We start from the raw sequence: 18691 nt of genomic DNA on the forward strand, positions 1-18691 counted from the left end.
TACAACAATGTTACAGATTATCCAACAAAGTACTACTATTTTCACCCAGAGCATACTCTACTCATGGTACTGGTGCAACATTAACCTTGATTGCAAATGTGCCCCTAAAGGCAAATTGTAAGGCAGCAACATTGTTACTCACCGGAATGGCAAGTGTGTAAAACAGACCGGACCTCTTGTGCTGGAGAGTTGCTTGAAGGAGCTCGGGTTGGAGCCTCCAGGCGAGCCTCCTCTCTGTGAGGGAATGAACTCTTTAAACTGATATGACCACCTGCTGAACCATACAGACAAGGGGACCGTTCAATCAAAAGAGCGGGCAGAACACACCGCCACGGACCCAGCTGTAAAGAAAAGACAAGAGATGAATATTCTGTCAGATTCAACCCTGGCTTTCCCCAAGACTATTACCCTTAAATAGAGTACCTGAGTGAGATCCCCTTAAGCCATAAAAAAGGAGCTGGAGCAACCTATAAAGCAGAAGAGGCTTTAGATACTAGCTAAATGTGAAACTTATACTAGCTAAATGTGAAACTGGCCAACATTGGTAATCAAGGAAATATACTTTACCACTGGTGGGAGTAAGAGTAGTGTAAAGAATCCTGGGCAACAACGAAAGTATAAAATAAAAAAAAAGGAAGGTTAGTAGGGTAGCTATCCCCGGACGGAACGAGGGTCGCAGTGGTTTCGGGATGGTGCACCACAGCAGAGCGTTCCAAAATGCACTTTAGAAATGAAGCAAGGTTATCCAAAGATGAGGTAACAGTTCGATGAAGACAGGATTCCAAATAAAGAATCGTTCTTACCAGTGTTATTCCCCAGGAGAAAGGAAGCACTTTAATGAAGGATATCAAGAGTCCGTGGTCAAAAGTTATGGTATTCAAACAGGAAGTAAATCACAATCCAGGAGTCCAGCAGCAGGCGAAAGGTCTGGTACACGGGCGGTCAGCAAACAAAACCAAAGTAGAATCAAGAAGTAGGAGTCCGTGTGCAGGCAAGGTCGGTACACGGAAAAAACAAGAGACTTCTGGAATTAAGGTACAGAAGGAGCACTTCAGAAAATCCTGGTTGTAACTATAAACAGAAGCAGCGTTCTGAAAACCGCTGTGGTTTAAATACAACAAGGAGGCGTTACATATTCGAAAATGAGGCTCCGGTATTAACGCCGGGAACTACAATCCTTGACAGGTTTTCTGGGAAATGTAGTTTGTTGCAGCTATTCTCCACGGCAGCTGCCAGCGTGAGAAGAAAGGTGCATGACGGTGCCGTAGCCCCTTATGAAGAGCAACCACTTTCTTGTCCCTCTTTCTGGCCTTACATGGAGCTCCCCAACTGTCCGTATTAACACGTGAGACTGAAGAGACACGGGGCAGACCCCTGGGAGTGTGATGCGGCAAAGGTCGAGGTGTAACCAACATGGAGCTCCGTTCACACGCTCACTCAACATTACTGTGTGGATACACAGGAAAGAAGCAGGACAGGCACTGTTAAAACATACTTTTGCCTCTGCTCCTTCTAACAACCCACCTCCTCCTGGTACTGCAAGCTAGTCTGTGCGAAGCATGTGATTCTAAGCAGACCCACAAGCCTCCGAAGAAAAACATTGCAAACCTGCAATCGTCTTTCTGATGCTTGTATCTGCTTAGATTCACATGCACCCACCCTTCCTTCCCGTGTAAGGAATAGAAGGGACATAGACAAACAACACCTTCTTCAATTTTCCTGTGCTCCAATACACGCTTCATGCAACCTCATGTCAGAAACAAAATAATCTGAGGACCTTGATGTGTGAAGGACCATCGGTACAGTGCACATCACAGTCATGCATTACACTGCACCAACCACTAGATGTGGGCCTATGCAAAGCATGTGAATCCAAGCAGATACAAGCATCAGAAAATGTGATTACAGGTATGTAGTATTTGTCCTGCATATCAGGGTTTGAAAGTGAGGGGTGCTGGGAGCTATTTAGCTCCTGCTTGTAGCCTAGAAGAGCCTGGTTACCTTAAAAGTAAGTTACCAGGAGCTACATTTGGATCTCGGGCCAATAAATGCCCTACAAACACAGCTGTGTGAATTGTGTGCTTGGGGCAATCTATACATAAACATTAGGGCACATCCATGAGACATTTATTGTAAGCCTAAATAATGGACAAAATGATAGGTTTGCATTTTATGTGGAGGTCAGATTTCCAGAGCAGTATGTACTAGCTCCTGGGCCCTCAGTGGTAGCTCCATGTCAATGGTTAATTCTGGATACCCAGGAGTGACTTTTAGCTCCTGCTTATCCATTCTTAGTTTAAATCCTTGCATATTATAGGCCGAAACATGTTTGGGGATGAGTGTGGTTTCGTGCAGAAGGGATGTGACCAAGCAGTGTGGGCTGGACTGCCCCTTTTGGGGTGGGTCCTAGACTGATTTGCACAGTCTTTCCCCTTTTTTAATGGCTTGTCAGACGAAGAACTATGCTCTGGAGGGTTGCCAGAGCAATGCCAGAGGTTAAGATTAATTGTAAACCTTCCAGCCATAACCGTTGCTGCACTATAATTGAGTGTCAAGTTCCTTAGGAAACGCAAACATTGAATTGCCAATGATCTTTGACTTGCATGACGAATTAGGCTGATATTTAATAAAAGGTTGTCACAGGCCCATGCCACGCACCCCACCCCAAAGACTATACATTTTGGTAAAGATTTGTAAAAAAGTTATTAAGAAAGCAAAACAATGCTTGTTTTCAGCATACTCCTATTCATTTTCCCATAGAGAAAAAGTCCACATTTCTGCACAGCGCACAGGAAAAGAATGGCTGGATGGAACTGGACCAGTTACAAAACAACTTGGGCACAAAGCTTTGACTAGATTTTCCGGGAGAGGTCTGGGGTTATTCGGTCCATAAGTTAAAATGTGTGACGGAGAAGGGGGTGCCCCCTTCTCCCAAAATTCTAGATACTTTTTTCCATGGTGCTTTGCAGCGGAGGCCTTCGAGAAATGAAAAAGCCACCATTTTGTTTTTGTTCAATGCGAAAGATAACCAGGGTTGTAATGGGTTAGCTGAAAACGAAAAGTGGAAGAAATGCAATTTGGAGGAGGAAAAAGGAGGAAATGGCATTAGGCTAGAGGTTGGGAGGGGTAAAAGAGGTCACCATGAGAAAATGGGGGAGTTTTTGGGGAGGGGGACCAAGTTCAGAGCTCAAATGTTTATGCATAATCGAGGTTATACAGGGGATAACCGCGGTTATTGTGGAAAACGGGATCAGGAATGAAAGTGCGTCATCTGAAAAAAAACATGGTAATTTGCGGGTGCGTAAGGATAACCAGGGTTATTTGTACTACATTGCAAATATAACTGTTTTTCTGGGGAAAACATTTTTTTAAAAAAAGTTTAAAAAATGAGATTAACACCAAAAAAAAGACAGCTACTTTGAGGTGGAGGGTAATGGGTGTGGCCGAAGGATATGAGTACTGGGTTACTTTAAGGAACCGAATGGTGCAATATGGAAAGTGGGCATGGGTGCAGGCCGTGGGCACTGGCTAATGGGCCCCAACAAAACCTATTGGGGTAATATGTCAAGGGGTGCAATATGGAAAGTGGACGTTGCCAAAGGCCATTCAGCGGATGTGTTAAGTGATGACCAGCTTAACCCGACGCGTTCCTGTTGCAAAGCCTATGACCACATACATATTGTAAGAGAAGGGATTCACAGGAAATACAAAAGGGTTTTATCTCATTTGGAAGAATGGGCAGCTAGTACGGGAAGAATTGCGACATGGCAGACTGGCTTTAGTCACAAGATGAGGACAATGGTTAATGGGCTGGTGATAAACAGGGTTCGGCAGAAGGGGAAGTATGATGTGATATATGGTGCCTCGTTAGATCTGATCCTGGCTTTTGACTCTTTGGATCGCGATAGGGTATGGAAAAAACTACTAGCCTGGGGAATACCGTAAGGGCTATTTTACTTAATTATTGGCCTTTGTTCAAGAACTGAAATACAAGTTCGAAGGGATTGGCTCCTCCGACGTATTCCACATCTATGACAGGTATTCACCACAGCTGTGCTGCTTCGGCTAATTTTCAGCGTCGATGAAGTCGATACGCTGTCCTGGAGGGCCTTCATCGATCCGACGTCACCGGATGTTATAAGTAGGATGCACGACGCCCGTAGCCTCAGTTGCGTTTTTTTCCACGAACGTTGTCGCTTCGGAGATCTTGGCGCGCCTCGGTTCTTCTGATTCTATCGGTTCTTGGAACTTGGTTTGTGAAAACATGTCGTCTTCTTCCTCTACCCAAAGGTCGGGATTCAAGATATGTCGGGACTGCAGTTCCAAGATGTCACTTACGGACCCGCACAACGTCTGCCTCTGGTGAGGACCACGCCATGCCACCGATGACTGTGATGAATGCCAGTCTTTGACGTTAAAGGGCTTGCAGGAGTGAAAGAAGAAGCTGTCGGTAGGTAGGGTTTCCAAGTCCCGAAAGTCGAAATCCACTGGGCTTTCGACCGACGATTCGAGGGGCGACTCTCTGCATCGTCGGCGTAAGTCCAGGGGGTCTCGGTCCCGGAGTGCTTCCCGCCATTCCTCTGACTCTTCGAGGCACTCACGGAAGCGCTGGCACCGGTCACCTTCCTTGTCCAAGGAAGGACTCCGCCAGATGGCGTGTAGCTTGTCCCACCAAGCATTCCTCTCCTGCGGAATGGGACACATTTCGTAAGGAAATTATGGCTATTTTTGAGTCGCAGGGCTCCATTCCGTCCGCGCCATCGAGAGACGCCGGCAAGGAACGTGCTAGGGTCACCGTTCGCACGCCTTCGAGGTCCCAGTCGGACAAGGTGGATCGCTCTTGCCATGCCCGCTCCAGGTCCCGGTCCTCGACGCCCTCGAGACCGGTGGAGCCTGTGAGGTCTTCTAAGAAAACATCAACGGCATCGGCGCCATGTCTGTCGAGGGACTCTCTCGAGGCTCCGGCTCTAAGGAAGTCATCGGTGCTGATGCCATCGAACGACACGCTTGGGGCACCGCCCTCGAGGCCTGTGTTGAGGCTATCGGTGCCACACTCGATGCCGATTCTGTGGACGCCCTCAACGCCTTTTGTGGAGGCTTTACCAGAGGTACCCCGTGCATCGGTGGATGCTCCGAGGAAGGCCCTGAAGAAGTCAGTAAGGCCTGTCTTTGAACCTTTTTCTGTGCCCTCATCCAGGGATTTATTCCAGCCTCTAGATTATACCTCTGAGGTGGATGAAGGGTCTGATGAAGGTTTGGTTCCTGATGAGGTACCTGACAAACTCTTGTCTGGTCATAGCCAGTTGGAAGACCTTTGTCAGTCTTTGCACGACTCCAGTGGTCTGGACACCTCTCCGGAGGTTGAGTTCGGTAGGCCTGAGCCTGGCACGCACGCTGAGTCTTCATACCTGTGTCTTATGTCGAGGATAACGGAGTACTTTGGGTGGTCTGCACCACCAGTGGATTTTCTGCAGGATGACCTGACGGATATCCTTGACCAAGGACCACCCACTTTCTTATGGCTTTACAGAGAAGGGTGGCAGTGTCTTGGACTGCTCCGGAGAGTCTCCCGGCAGTGAGCAAGTCGTTGCTGAAAAAATACCATCCAGCCCGTAGCGACCCCTGTTACTTGACTAGGCACCCCACTCCGGAGAGTTTGGTGGTGCAGGCTACGGCCCCAGCAAAGCAGGCGTCGTACCCTACCATCCCTCCTGATGGGGACGACAAACGTTTTGACGGCTGGGCGAAGAAAGTGCTTTCTTCAGGGGGTATGGCTTTATAGGCAGCCAACCCTGTGTGTGCCTTAGCACGTTTCACTCACACTCTGTGGAATTGTGTGTCTTTGGCGGCTGAACATATTCCCGAAGGGTAGGAACAGGATGGTTTTCTTGCCCTCGTTCAGGATGGCAAGGATGCCATGTGTGAATCCGTTCTGTCGGGTCTGGACATGGCAGACTGTGTCAGCCGGTCCATGGTGGCGAGCACCGTGATGCACAGATTTGCGTGGTTGCGGAAGTCGGGGTTTGCCCCTGACGTACAAGCCCGGCTCCTCAACATGCCCTTTGATGGTGGACATCTTTTTGGCAGCAAGGCTGACAAGAGCCTTGAGAGGTTGCAGACCTCCAAAGCTGCAGCAAAGTTGTTCAGCGCTGCAGTTCGCCAACCTCCGCCTTTTCGTCCTAGGGGACAGCAATGGAGGGGGGGTTCCTTTCGATCGTACTCTTCCGTTGGTAGGTCGAGGGGAGCTGCAAGTCAAAGGAGCCACCGTAGGCGTACCAGAGGTGGAAAAAAAGGTACTCGAGGTGCCAAGACCACTCAGGCAGTTGCCTCTTTGCCCTCAGGCACTGCCGCAGCCGCTTCAGCTCAGTCATGAGGCCATGTCCCATGGTTCGCCGGTTGGGGGAAGGCTGGCGCAGCATCTTGTAGAATGGTGTGCCATTACTTCAGATGTGTGGGTTCTGGATATCATAGCCCACTGTCTTCCTTTCCGGCAGAGGCCTCACAACAATCCACCAGGGAATCTCTCTTTGAAGAGTCCGGATCTGCTCCTTGTGCAGTAAATCAAATCCCTGCTGGAGAAAGGCGCCATAGAACTGGTGCCTGTAGTGGAGAGGAACAAGGGATGGTATAGAAAGATGGGGGATTGAGACCCATCATGGACTTGCGTGGTTTGAACAAGCTCCTCAGGAAGGACAAGTTCAAAATGGTTACTCTTTCTCAAGTCCTCCAGGCCCTTCAACTTCAGGACTGGTTGGTGTCTCTCGACCTCAAGGATGCTTACTTTCATGTGCCGATTTATCCCAAGCACAAGAAGTACCTGAGGTTCGCGGTTGGCGACTCGTATTTTTAGTTTCGGGTCCTGACGATTGGATTGATCTCCGCCCGAGGGTCTTCACCAAGCTCATGGTGGTGGTGGCACCGTATCTCAGGAAAGGGGGGATTCACGTCTACCCCTACCTGGACGATTGGTTGATCAGGGCGCGCTCTGCCGAGCAAGCCCTGGATCATCTGTCCGTCACCAGACACTCCCTTCACAAGCTGGGCTTCTCCCTCAATTTAAAGAAGTCTCATTTGGCACCTACCCAGCGGCTCAAGTACATTGAAGCAGTGCTCGATACGTCCCTGGGGCAGTGCTCGCCTCCCCAGTTGAGGGCTCACCACATTCTGCAGATGGACAAATTTCAACATGCCCATTGTCTCCCGGCGTTCGAGTTCTCGAGGTTGCTCGGCCTCATGGCATCCTGCATTCTTCTGGTGCCAGAGGCCAGGCTGCAGATGAGATCTTTGCAGTGGGCTCTCAAGATGCAGTGGTCGCAAGCCTCTGGCATGATGTCGGATCCCGTTCAGGTGCCGCCCTCGGTCGCCCAGGATCTTCTGTGGTGGGCCGTCAAAGGCAATCTGATGAATGGGGCTCCGTTTTGGCTACCGTGGCCGGAGGTGACGATCGTGACGGACGCATCCCTCACGGGATGGGGAGCTCATGCCAACGAGTTGACAGTCAGCGGTCGTTGGTCTCTGTCGGAGTCCAGACTCCATATCAATCTGTTGGAGCTGAGGGCCATCAGGCTAGCCCTGAAGGCTTTTCTGCCAGCTGTGCGGGGGAAGAATGTCCTGATTCGGACGGACAACACAGTGGCCATTCACTACCTCAACAAAAAGGGAGGGGCAGGGTCTCTACCTCTGTTCAAAGAGGCAATGCAGCTCTGGTTCTGGGCCATCCAGCAGGAAATTTCGATCTCGGCAGTTCATCTGGCCGCAGACGAAAACGTGGCGGCAGACGCTCTGAGCAGGCAGAGCACGGTCACTCATGAGTGGGAGCTGGCTCAGGAGATTCTCTTGGTGATCTTGGCCCTTTGGGGGACCCCACAAGTGGATCTCTTCGCCACCAGTGTCAACCGGAAGTGCGAAATATTCTGCTCACGGGAATTTCCTCCAAAAGGAGCTTTAGGGGCCGCGTTCGTAGTGGAGTGGTCCTTCCCACTGCTGTACGAGTTTCCTCCAGTCTCCGTCATTCCGCAAGTGCTGCTGAGATTACGGAGGTTCGGTTCTCGAATGATCCTCATTGCTCTGGCATGGATCGGAGAACGTGGTACCCGGACCTTCTCGACATGTCCATCTGCCCTCCACGCTGTCTTCCCTACCGAGACGATCTGCTCTCATGTGAGAGGGGGTCAGCTTCTCCATCCAGAGGTCAAGTCCCTCAACCTTCATGCTTGGCTTCTGAAAGGTTGAGGTATAAGGATTGGGACCTCCCTGAAGACGTGATGGAGGTGTTGCTTTCAGCCAGAAGGCCTGCAACAAAGTCCCTGTACCGTTGCCGTTGGAGGAAGTTCTGCGACTGGTGCAGGGTTAAGAATGTGGATCCTTTTTCATGTGCCATTACTGTGGTTCTGTCTTTTTTGCTTTCATTAGCCCACAAGGGCCTGCAAGTGGGTACCATTAAAGGTTACCTGGCGGCGCTGTCCATATTTAAGCGCTCGTATGAGGCGTGTTCTTATTTTAAGATCGCTTTAATTTCTCAGTTTCTGAAAGGGCTCACTAATGTGTTCCCGCCGTTATCTTTCCAGGTGCCCGGTTGGGATTTGAACCTGGTTCTAAAATTCCTGATGGGAGCTCCGCTTGAGCCTTTACATTCTTGTCCTTTGAGACTGTTGACCTTTCAAACTGTATTTTTTGTTGCGGTTACTTCCGCTCGCAGAGTTAGTTGCAGGCACTATCCGCCAAGCCACCCTTCACGGTGTTCTATAAGGACAGGGTTGTCCTTGGGGTTCGTTATTCTTTTCTTCCGAAGGTTGTTTCGGAATTTCATTTAAGCCAGAAGGTCATTCTTCCGGCGTTCTATCCTCTGCTGCATCCTGTTAAGGAATAGGAGAGGCTCCATAGGTTGGATCCTAGGAGAGCGTTAAGCTTCCACATCTCACGCATGTCCTGGGTCAGAGTGGACGATCAGCTCTTTGTAGGTTACACTGGAAGGCGTTTGGGTCAAGCTTTTACTAAGCAGACCTTGTCCAGATGGATTATCTTGACCATCTCGGAATGCTACCGTCTGGCGGGTAAGGACCCTCCGATAGGCTTGAGGGCCCATTCTACTAGGGGTGTGGCTGCCTCCACTGCTGTGCAGAGGGGTGTTCCCATTCGTAACATTTGTGAAGCAGCCACATGGGCCTCTGTCCATACTTTTGTAAAACACTACTCCCTGGACTCTATCTCTATCCTTTGGTAAGGCGGTCCTCTATTCTGCGATTTGATTGGGCATACTAAATTTCTAAATTCTTTTCCCATCTCCATACGTTGGTACTGCTTTGGGAATCTGTCATAGATGTGGAATGCATCTGAGGAACCAATCCCTTCGACGAACAAGTTACTTTCTTACCTGGTAACGTTCTTTCGATGGGATGTTCCGACGACGTATTCCACATCGCTCCCTCCCTACCTGCCCCTCTACAGAATTTCTTATGCGATTGCAGCTTTCGTTTCCGCAAGGCTTTCTGTAGTCATTCTGGCAGAAGATTGGTACCTCACGTTCTGGGAAAAACCTACAACTGAGGCTATGGCATCATGTGTCCTACTTATAACATCCCGTGATGTCGGCTCGACGGAGGCCCTCGAGGACAACGTATCGACGTTATCGACGCAGGACGCAGACGCCGAAAATCTTCCGAAGCAGCACAGCTGTGGTGATTACCTGTCATAGATGTGGAATACTTCATCAGAACATCCCATCGAAAGAATGTTACCAGGTAAGAAACTAACTTGTGCTTCTATTGAATAATTCTGGAGTGCTATCACAAAAAATGTCAACTGCAAGGGGGTAGGTGGGGGTGGGGGGGTTAAGACAGGGATGTGTTTTTGCTCCCTGTTTTTCTAATTTATATCTCTCAGACAGCTTTATTACCAGCCTCATTTATTGCCCCTAGATTGCAACACTTTGTCGCTGGCTGGCCTATGCGGATAACTTCTTTCTTTTTGATGTCACTGCTATTGGACTTCAATGTCTAATGAAACAATGTGTATTGTATATGGCAGAGCATGCCTTGACTGTCAATCCAGCTAAATCTAAGGTGATTCAGTTTAATGGCACAAGAAAGAGGTGTACATTTTGATGGCATTTTGGGAGTATGGCGGTCTCGAGTGTCGATACAATGATGTACCTGGTATTTTTTGTTAATGCTAGGCCATCCCTGAGTAGCCTTTATATTTGGTTTAATGAGCGAGCCTTTAAATTGGTGGAGCATATGAAAAGGATTGAAGCAACATTTTGAGAGTTCTCGTTAACTCTGGCGATTTATATACGAGGCAAAGCTATTCCCAAACTGCTTTTTTGGAATTGAAATGTACCCACTGGCTATGTTGGGTCATTTATTGGTTCTGGAAGGAAAAATCTGGAGAAGAATTTTGTTTCTGCGAAAGAGTTTTCTAGTGGCGTCAATAAGATACGAACTTGCTATTGTATCTCTTAGAGCTAGAACACACTGGAAAATGTGAATGCTTTTGCGTAAAATCTTATGTCCTTAAGAGGAATCATTATATATGGATTTTAAGACCATCTTTGCAGAAAAATGCTGTATTTGGTTAAAAGCTATTCAGGATACATGTAACACCATTCTAGAATCTGTAAGTTCTACTTTGGACTTGATGAACTGTCAACTATGGGTTTATTACACTCATATCCATCCTTAATCCACTTGAGAAATGACTACAAAAGGAGGGGTGTTTTGGCTCCTTTCCTAAGTATCTATCCCGATATGCCTACACAAACGCTCTTACTACATTTTAGATGGAATCTGCTGCATTCAAAACAAATTCTGTTAAGATATGGCAAGATTTCGTCTGACCAATATATTTGTAGATTCTGTAAATTGACAGATACTTTTGAAACAGTTAATAACTGGGTTTTGAACTGTGCAGCATTGAGTCATTTACGAAGAGTGTATCTAGGAAAGTTTTTAAAAAAAATAGAATTCAAGGAATCGTGAGGACTTGACTTGGCAACACTGTCTCGCTGGCCGTACTACCGCTACAGAGATTGGGATCACAGGTTTTATTAGAGCATTGAAGTTAAGAGTTTTATTATCAGATGAATTTGAAATTGTGCATATTTTACTCTAAGGAATGTGATCTATGTTCATCAAATGTTGTTGAATTGTTGTTTATTTAGGTGAATATGAATTTGTATTATTAAAGGTTGACATTTTTTAACCAAGAATACAAAATAATAAAGCGAGCTCAATGAGTTCATTGAGGCCGTTTTTTTGGCGACGAGGGGCAGGAACTGGATGGTAATGGCCATGAGTATTAGCATGGCCATGGACAGTCACTGGGTGGACAAATAAACACCTACAAGCTGTGTCTCCTCATGCCATTTCTCCATATCTGTACTCTAATGCAGTAGTTTCAGCTTATAAGTGTTGCAAGCGACACCTAAAAGCCCAAACTAAAAAGGGTTAAATATGTCTGTAGAACATTGAGCAAATTGTATATTGTGAAGCAAATTTGATTTCAACATGAGCTTGAAGAAGTGTCTTCAAGTATAATCGTGAAGTTCTTGCCGCATTCTTGCATAGTATATTCTAGAGGGCTCCAAATGTCATGTAAAAAATTAAGGGAAGACTTTGTAAATTAGTTATTAACATTATGAATAGCAAGAGCAATGTTAACAAACGGATATCTGCTCGGTATTGTCTATGATCAACAATTCACATTGCAATTCCCAAAATGATGGATGACTTGTTAAGCATATTTTATAATTTCATATAGTTAAAAGCAAATGACTGACAAATAGAAATGTGATTCACAGACTAGATTATGGGATTCACAGATTTCTGACAGCTGTCGGTTCACGTGAGTGTTCACGGATTCACAAGTCGTCTTTGAGTCAAAAGGAACCCTAACTAATAGTCTGTTAAGCCTTCCACAATCAGAGCACGTTTCCTCTACTTGTACCTTGTCGTTTAAATGCTCGATTTAGCTTTGAATTGTTTGTGCAGTACCTTTTGCATTAGTGTATACAGTCAGTATATGGTTTCTCTTGTGGTGCTTTCTTTTGAATAAATGTGAACTTTTGCTTGTTTGATGACCATTATTAGGCTTCATTCCGATGTCTCGTAAGTCTACTCATCTGATGTACAGATCAACTGGTTAGCAGGAGGTTCTGTGTTACTTTACTGTTCCATGAGATGTCACTAGGGAATTCTGTTTACATCAGCATTCTAGATTCCCTGCTGTGGACTTTTCAGGAACAGTATCTAAGTAACTGTTCTACTTGCATCAGCTGGGATCCATACTGGCTATATCAAATCTACTGAAGTGGCAGCATCTTCACCTTATTGGAGTTTTCCTGTGTGCCTGAAGGTCCAATGTTTGAGGACAATCTGCCAGCAGCATATTGAAGTGTACCACCAGGGGCTGCTTCATTTAACGTTTTTTTCCTTGATTTCAAGGTTGGCTGCCTTTGACATGGATGGCGATGCTAGTGCCTTGAGGGCACTATCCCAGTTTCCAAACCCTAAGAGTCTCCTGGCAAATGTTCTCCAGATTGCTACCTCCTCCTTACCTAGGGTGAGTTGAACCTTTATTTCCTTTGATTAGCACTTAGAGCTACTTGTCGTTTTTACATGTATGATCTCATAATTAATTGAAGGAGTTAAATGGTCATGGTTAAGCCTCTCGAGTGAGGTCTTTGTATACATAAAGGTAGGCCTCGTCTCAACTCATTGGGTGTGCTCTTTTGTGCAGCTTTGGTTCAATGCATCCTGAGGAAGCCTTTCCCCCCAGTTTAGTTAAGCCCACCCAGTGTTTGCTACCACAAAATGGAAGCCAATATAAAAAAAAAACAATTTTCATGCTTAATTATACTACTTAGTATGTTGACGTGTTAAACTTCAAATAATATAATCCTTTTCCTTAAAATGACTTGTGAAAACTGTGTAGGCATCACATTCGACAAAACCCCTGTTGTTCTACAAGTTCCGTTTTTAGTGGAGTTTATTTTGAAAAATGCACAAAAGGGAATCCATGTAGAACAAATTACCAGTATGGCTTCTCATAGGGTCCCAAACAAGTGAACCAAAAATGGTTCTTGGGTTACAAGAGTCTCAAAAGTCTGGGCCCCCTCCAGGCAATCCTTGGATGTGTAGGACGACGGGAGGCTTCACTCAGTGTGGGATGTTTAAGTTCCTCGCCAGCTCCCCCCCGCCCTCCCAAGTGTTTCATACCAGTTGCCTTCTTCTCTTTCTTACAAGGCTCTTCCAGGGGTTGCATGTTGCTGACGTGCAGACCTGGGTGACCACTGGAATGATGTTAGGGGTCACCAAAATTAATCTGCAAGGCCTCGTTTCGGTCTTTGGCCTGTTGGAGGGGGCTTATTTTGGCCCTTGATAAGGCGATGTCTTACTGATGTCCAGCTTCCCCTTCGAGTTATCCTCCTTCCATTCCAACAGTTGTGTTCCCTGGGCACCCTTCTGTGTTCCTGTTCCTTGCCCTAAATTGCTGTAATCTGCTTATTATGTTGCCACCTGCTCTTATCTCCTCCTTTCGACCACACCTCTCCACCATGCATATGGTGTACCTGGGCTTCCTTGCCCATGTCACGGCCTTCCCAGGCTACTCCTTATCTCCTCTTTCTACTCCCCTTTCTGTTGTCAGCCCCTCTGCTGTCTGTTTTTTCCCTGCCTTCTCTGGCCCATTCGCTACCTTCTCCTCCTCATAGCACCCTTCCTCACATGCAGCCTGCTCCTCCAACCCCACTGTCCACCCTGCCTTGGTCTCTGCCATCACATGTTGTTTTTAACTTCTTCCTTCTCTTCTCCAAGTCACGTACTTACCTCCAACCTCTTCCAAACCAGCCTCTGCCTCTCTGCTGCTTATGTTCCCAACACACTAATCTGTTCAGATTCCCTCCCCTTTCTGGTGACCCTGAACCTGGGAGGAGCACCTCACAGAAGCAGCGGTCCGGATGAGAGACTGCTGGCACAACAGGCTGACTAGTACAAGCCTTCCCAGCCCAGTGCCTGTGATGACAGAACGGTTTTTCTACACACTTATAAGCCTGTAAAAGAGGGAAAGAGATCCTGGGTGAGAGAGTTCTATACTAAAGAGTGATGGCTATACCTAAAACCCTGGAAGGAAACTAGATGAAAAAACGAAAAAGACTTGGAGATTCTCCAGCTGCTGTAAAAACTTGATGCTGCCCAGGAGGGCAACACCAGTCTGGGGATTATTAATAGTTTACCAGAAGCCCTAAGCAATGGGGGAGAAATACTGGTTGGTATGAGATTAAGCCAAGAAGCGAGCAGGATGCTATAACCCTACAACATAGGCCCCCAAGAAGTCGGGTGCTATCTCATTGGGACTCTATACTAGATTACTTAAAGATCATCCTATGTCCTTCTATCTCCCACTCAAAACTCCTTTTTGCCACTGTCAACATAGGTTACATGTCTTTATACTGAAATATTTTATAAAGAATTAACATATATTGAATATTTAATAACGAAAGATTTTATAGCGAATGCACAAACCCGTTTTATACCCCTAAAAACCCACCACAACCGTTTCCCAAAAATAGTTAACCCTTTACCCCACCCCTAAAAGCATTCTCTATAACATGTTTTGTTATGAAATATTCGATATATGTTCATTCTTTATAAAATATTCGATATAAAGACTGCATACCTCAACTTACTGATCTTTACCATCCTGCAGCTGCTGTAACCTATCACCCACTGCTTTTAAGTCAAGGTGCTGCACATTTTCAGGAATCCACACTCCAACTTATCTTTTCTGCTCCTTGTTTTCATTAGTCCTGGTGCCATGTCAAAATCTGCTGATTTAAGGTTGTTTTGGGTGGGGGGTTCATTTTGAACTGTGAGAAGAGTTTGGGGCCTGTGGGAGACTGCAGGGTAGACCTCTAGGCTACTATCAGGGATTCAGCCTACTGTACCAACCAATGCCTGACAAACGTCTCCACGGCTTCAGAGCACAGCACCTGAGCATGTTAGTGAGGTTTGAGGTATCCCTCAGCATGCCAACCAACCAACATACTAAGGAAGGTGAAATGGGTGACGCCTTCCCTCAAATTTCAAGCAACCCTACCTCTGAACCCAATGTTCTTGGCTCCTATAACCCTTAGCAATTAGTTCATAAAAATGTCTGGAGTTTCTAGACTGCCGCTTTCCATCTGCCAACTCGCTGATGCTTGTTTTTGTTCCTCATGGGATACAATGTATCTATTTGAGCAAGGAAATTGGTGAGCGAGAGAGAGGATTGACAGGTGGCATTGTGAGTTGAATAAATGTGATTGGTCTGCAAATGACATGGAGTAGGTGCAGGGTTGCAGGTAGTTTTGCCTTTTAAGGCTTCTCCAGCATGGAGTCTGGCATGGATTCACGTGCTCATGAATATTCCCTGTCATCAGGCTGGGGATCCTCGGTAAAGAAAAAATCAGTTTCAGTTTTGTTTCTGAACTGTCTTTCTACTAATAACCAATCACTGGTCTCTGGGTCATACTGCCCCCAGCCAATGACTGCCCTCTACCTAAGCCCCCCCTATGGCATCCATCTTCTGATTTTTACCACACGTTCAAGTGTTGTAAGTCCGTGTGCTATAGCTCTCGAGCTTTTACTGCGTGTTGTGTTTTTTTTGAAGAGTTTACTATTATTTTTTCAGTCAAATTGAGCCTCAAGCTCCACCGATTCATCTTCCGATTAATGGGGACCTGTTTTGGAAAATTCTATGCCCCTCACGGCTTATTTTAATCTAATTTCACTTGTTGGAGGATTCCAGAAGATTTTTTAGGCCTACCCCGCTTGGACATGGCTCAGGACAAAGGAGACTTGACACCCGTTGGATCCAAGCTGTTTAGGATCTGCCCAGGATGTGGACTACAGAACGTCTTCAAGGAGGATGAGCACTCCCGGTGCCTCTACTGCCTGCACTCTGACAAGTTGCACGTGGAGGAGGACTGTGCGTTCTACAAGAACATGTCCGTCCGGACCATGAAGGACCGTCGCAAATGACTCGCTGACTGGCTGGAGGCGAAGAGCTCGGCAGCAGGTGAGAAGTCTGAGCGGTCTTCTAAGACCTTTGAGGGCGCTACGGCGACGGGGGCCCAACAGCAGGCAAAGGACCACGTGTCCGATGGGCACCGGGAGCGCCGTTGGTTCGGGCTCCTCAGCTGCAAGGCTGGGCGCAATGTCACCAACGCTGTCAACCACGAGCCAACGCTCCAGCTCGGTGAAAAGGAAGTCGGAGAACCCAGGTAAGCTTCGGGAGAAGCCCCGGTCGGTACCGATGGAGAAAGCCAAGGGGGAACGAGGCAGTAACCCTACCCCCATGGTGAAGGCCTCAGATGCGCCTAAGGTCGTGAAGGCCCAGATTCACCTGGATAAGGCCTCAATTGAGGGAGTCGTGGCGTCCCTGTTGAAGCCCGCCCCAGTGGATACGATCTCCAGGCCTAGAGTTTCCCTGCCATCCCAGAGGGAATCGGCTTTCCAACTGATCGAAAAGACCCCCGTGAAGCCCCGGTCCAAGAAGGAGCGGGGTGCGCGTTAGTCCGAGCGGACTCAGATATCTCCTCTGAGGGAGAGCTATCGGTCATCAAGGCAGGCCTGGACAAGAGGTTGGAAGAGGTCAGGGCATGCAGTAATGATCCGGACGTGGAGAACGAGTGTGGAGCAGACGAAGAACGGCAGGTTGACTAGGAACCAAAGGATACCAGGCCTCTACCGGCGCTCCCGTCGCAACCGATTCCAGCACCGCCAGAAAGGTCGGAAGACATCTTGGTGGCGCTGCACAACCTGTGCATAGAGATAAGGACAAGGTTGCCCTTACCTCCGGCGGATGATCCAGTGGCGCCTGGACCGTCGGGGAGCCCTCCGAACAAGCGGAGGCGAGTCCATCCGCCTCCACCCTTCCATCCTTCACCTCCATCCCCTCCACCGAGGGACGAGACGGAGACGGCGACTACCGGGACGGACAACGGCAGAGACGACGGAACGGATCTCCCGTCGCCCCCACACAGCTTCCCCTCCCGACGAAATTAGCTTGTTTCACGCCATGATCACCAGGGCCTCGGAGCTCTTCCAGCTATGCCCCGAACAGAAGGAGGGATTCCTGTATCAACGACAAGAGGCCAAAAGGAAGACCGTACTGAGTCCTGCAGTTGGACGACATCTGGGACGAGGGACTGTCCCTTCTGAAGAACCCATCCACGGCCCCTGCGAAGAGAGACCGGTACAAGTAGTACCGGGTCCCAGATTCCGCTCCCATGTGCCTCAGGGCGCAGCTGTCTCCAGACTCGGTACTCGATGCAGCGGCCAAGAAGAAATCGGCAAGGGTGACGGCATAGACTTCCACTTCCCCCGCTGGATGGCGAAGGGAAGAAGCTGGATGCCATGGGACGTCGAGTCATCTTGTCTGCAGCGATGACCATTAAGGCAGCCAATGCTCTCGCTATCGTGGCCCGCTACGATAGGAAGCTGTGGTTTAAAATTGCCCCCTTCCTGGACTTCCACCCGGACGACAAGAGAGCGGAGGCCCTCGAAATCCTGCAAGAGGGCGAGGTGTCTATGGATCACGCCATCAAAGTAGCTACGGACATCGCCGACACCTGATTTCGCCAGATGGGCAACAGCATTTGCCTTCTTCGGCGCTGTTGGCTCAGGGCCACCGATTTCCGTCAGGACGTGCAGACCAGGGTACTGGACATGCCCTTCGACAGGAACAATCTGTTTGGCAAGGTAGTGGACGAGTCACTGAAGGCCATCAAGGCGGACACCGAGGCAAGTCCCAAAGTCCCTCCAAAGAATTTGGCGGCAGCTCTTCGTCATAACGCCAGGTGGCCCATTCTTCATCGCAAGAAGCCTAGAGAGACCGCAGCAAGACCGGTGGACATCGTCGCCGTCGCCAAGGGGCCCGGTCTCGGCAAAGCAGGAATGAACCAGCCGTGATGTCGGGGCCCCCACCCGAGCAGCCCAGTGGGCCGCCGGCTGGCGAAATTCGTCAGCGTGTGGGACTCTATCTCCACCGACCGTTGGGTGCTGGATGCCCTGGCCCACGGGCACACTCTAGAGTTTCAAAGGAAGTGCCCAGACTTTCCACCGGTGGCCAGGAAAGAAAATCGCATCCCACAACTACTTCTGGAGGTACGCGCGATGCTGGCAAAGGATGCGATAGAACTTGTCCCCAAGAGGCTCCGGGGCTCCGGAGTATACTCGCGGTACTTCCTCGTCCTAAAGAAGACTGGTTGCTGGCGGCCTATCCTGGACCTCCGCCACCTCAACAGGTACATAAAATCCCCAAAATTCCGGATGGTCACCCTTCAGAACGTGCTGGGACAGATGGAAGAAGGGGACTTCCTGTCGTCGCTGGACCTGGTGGATGGATACTTCCACATCCCCATACACAAAGGACATCGAATGTTTCTACGCTTTGTGGCCCAGGGGCGGCACTACCAGTTCAAGGCACTGCCTTGAAGTCGGCGCCAAGAGTCTTCACCAAGTGCCTGGCGCCGGTCGAGGCGCAGCTTCCCCTGCAGGGGATCCACGTCTACCCCTATCTGGACGATTGGCTCATCCGAGCGAAGTCAAGGGAACTTGCCGTTGACCACACAGCGAGGACCGTCCGCCTGCTCACAGAACTGGGGTTCTCAATCAGCTTTGCGAAGTCCTGCATGGTGTCATTGCAGGACGCC

At 48.4% G+C, this 18691-nt stretch overlaps 1 protein-coding gene across 3 annotated transcripts in view; it reads left to right on the plus strand.

The window, feature by feature from the left end:
* Positions 1 to 18691, plus strand: part of DHX30 (DExH-box helicase 30) — a 1582523-nt gene that overhangs the window by 235918 nt on the left and 1327914 nt on the right. For all 3 annotated transcript variants that reach the window (XM_069645844.1, XM_069645845.1, XM_069645846.1), the window contains one exon: positions 12441 to 12558. In XM_069645844.1, the coding sequence (XP_069501945.1) occupies positions 12441 to 12558 (118 nt within the window). The remainder of the gene's footprint in view (positions 1 to 12440; positions 12559 to 18691) is intronic.

This window comes from Ambystoma mexicanum, chromosome 2p (assembly GCF_040938575.1).
Source record: "Ambystoma mexicanum isolate Mex_15411 chromosome 2p, UKY_AmexF1_1, whole genome shotgun sequence".
Classification (NCBI taxonomy): domain Eukaryota; kingdom Metazoa; phylum Chordata; class Amphibia; order Caudata; family Ambystomatidae; genus Ambystoma; species Ambystoma mexicanum.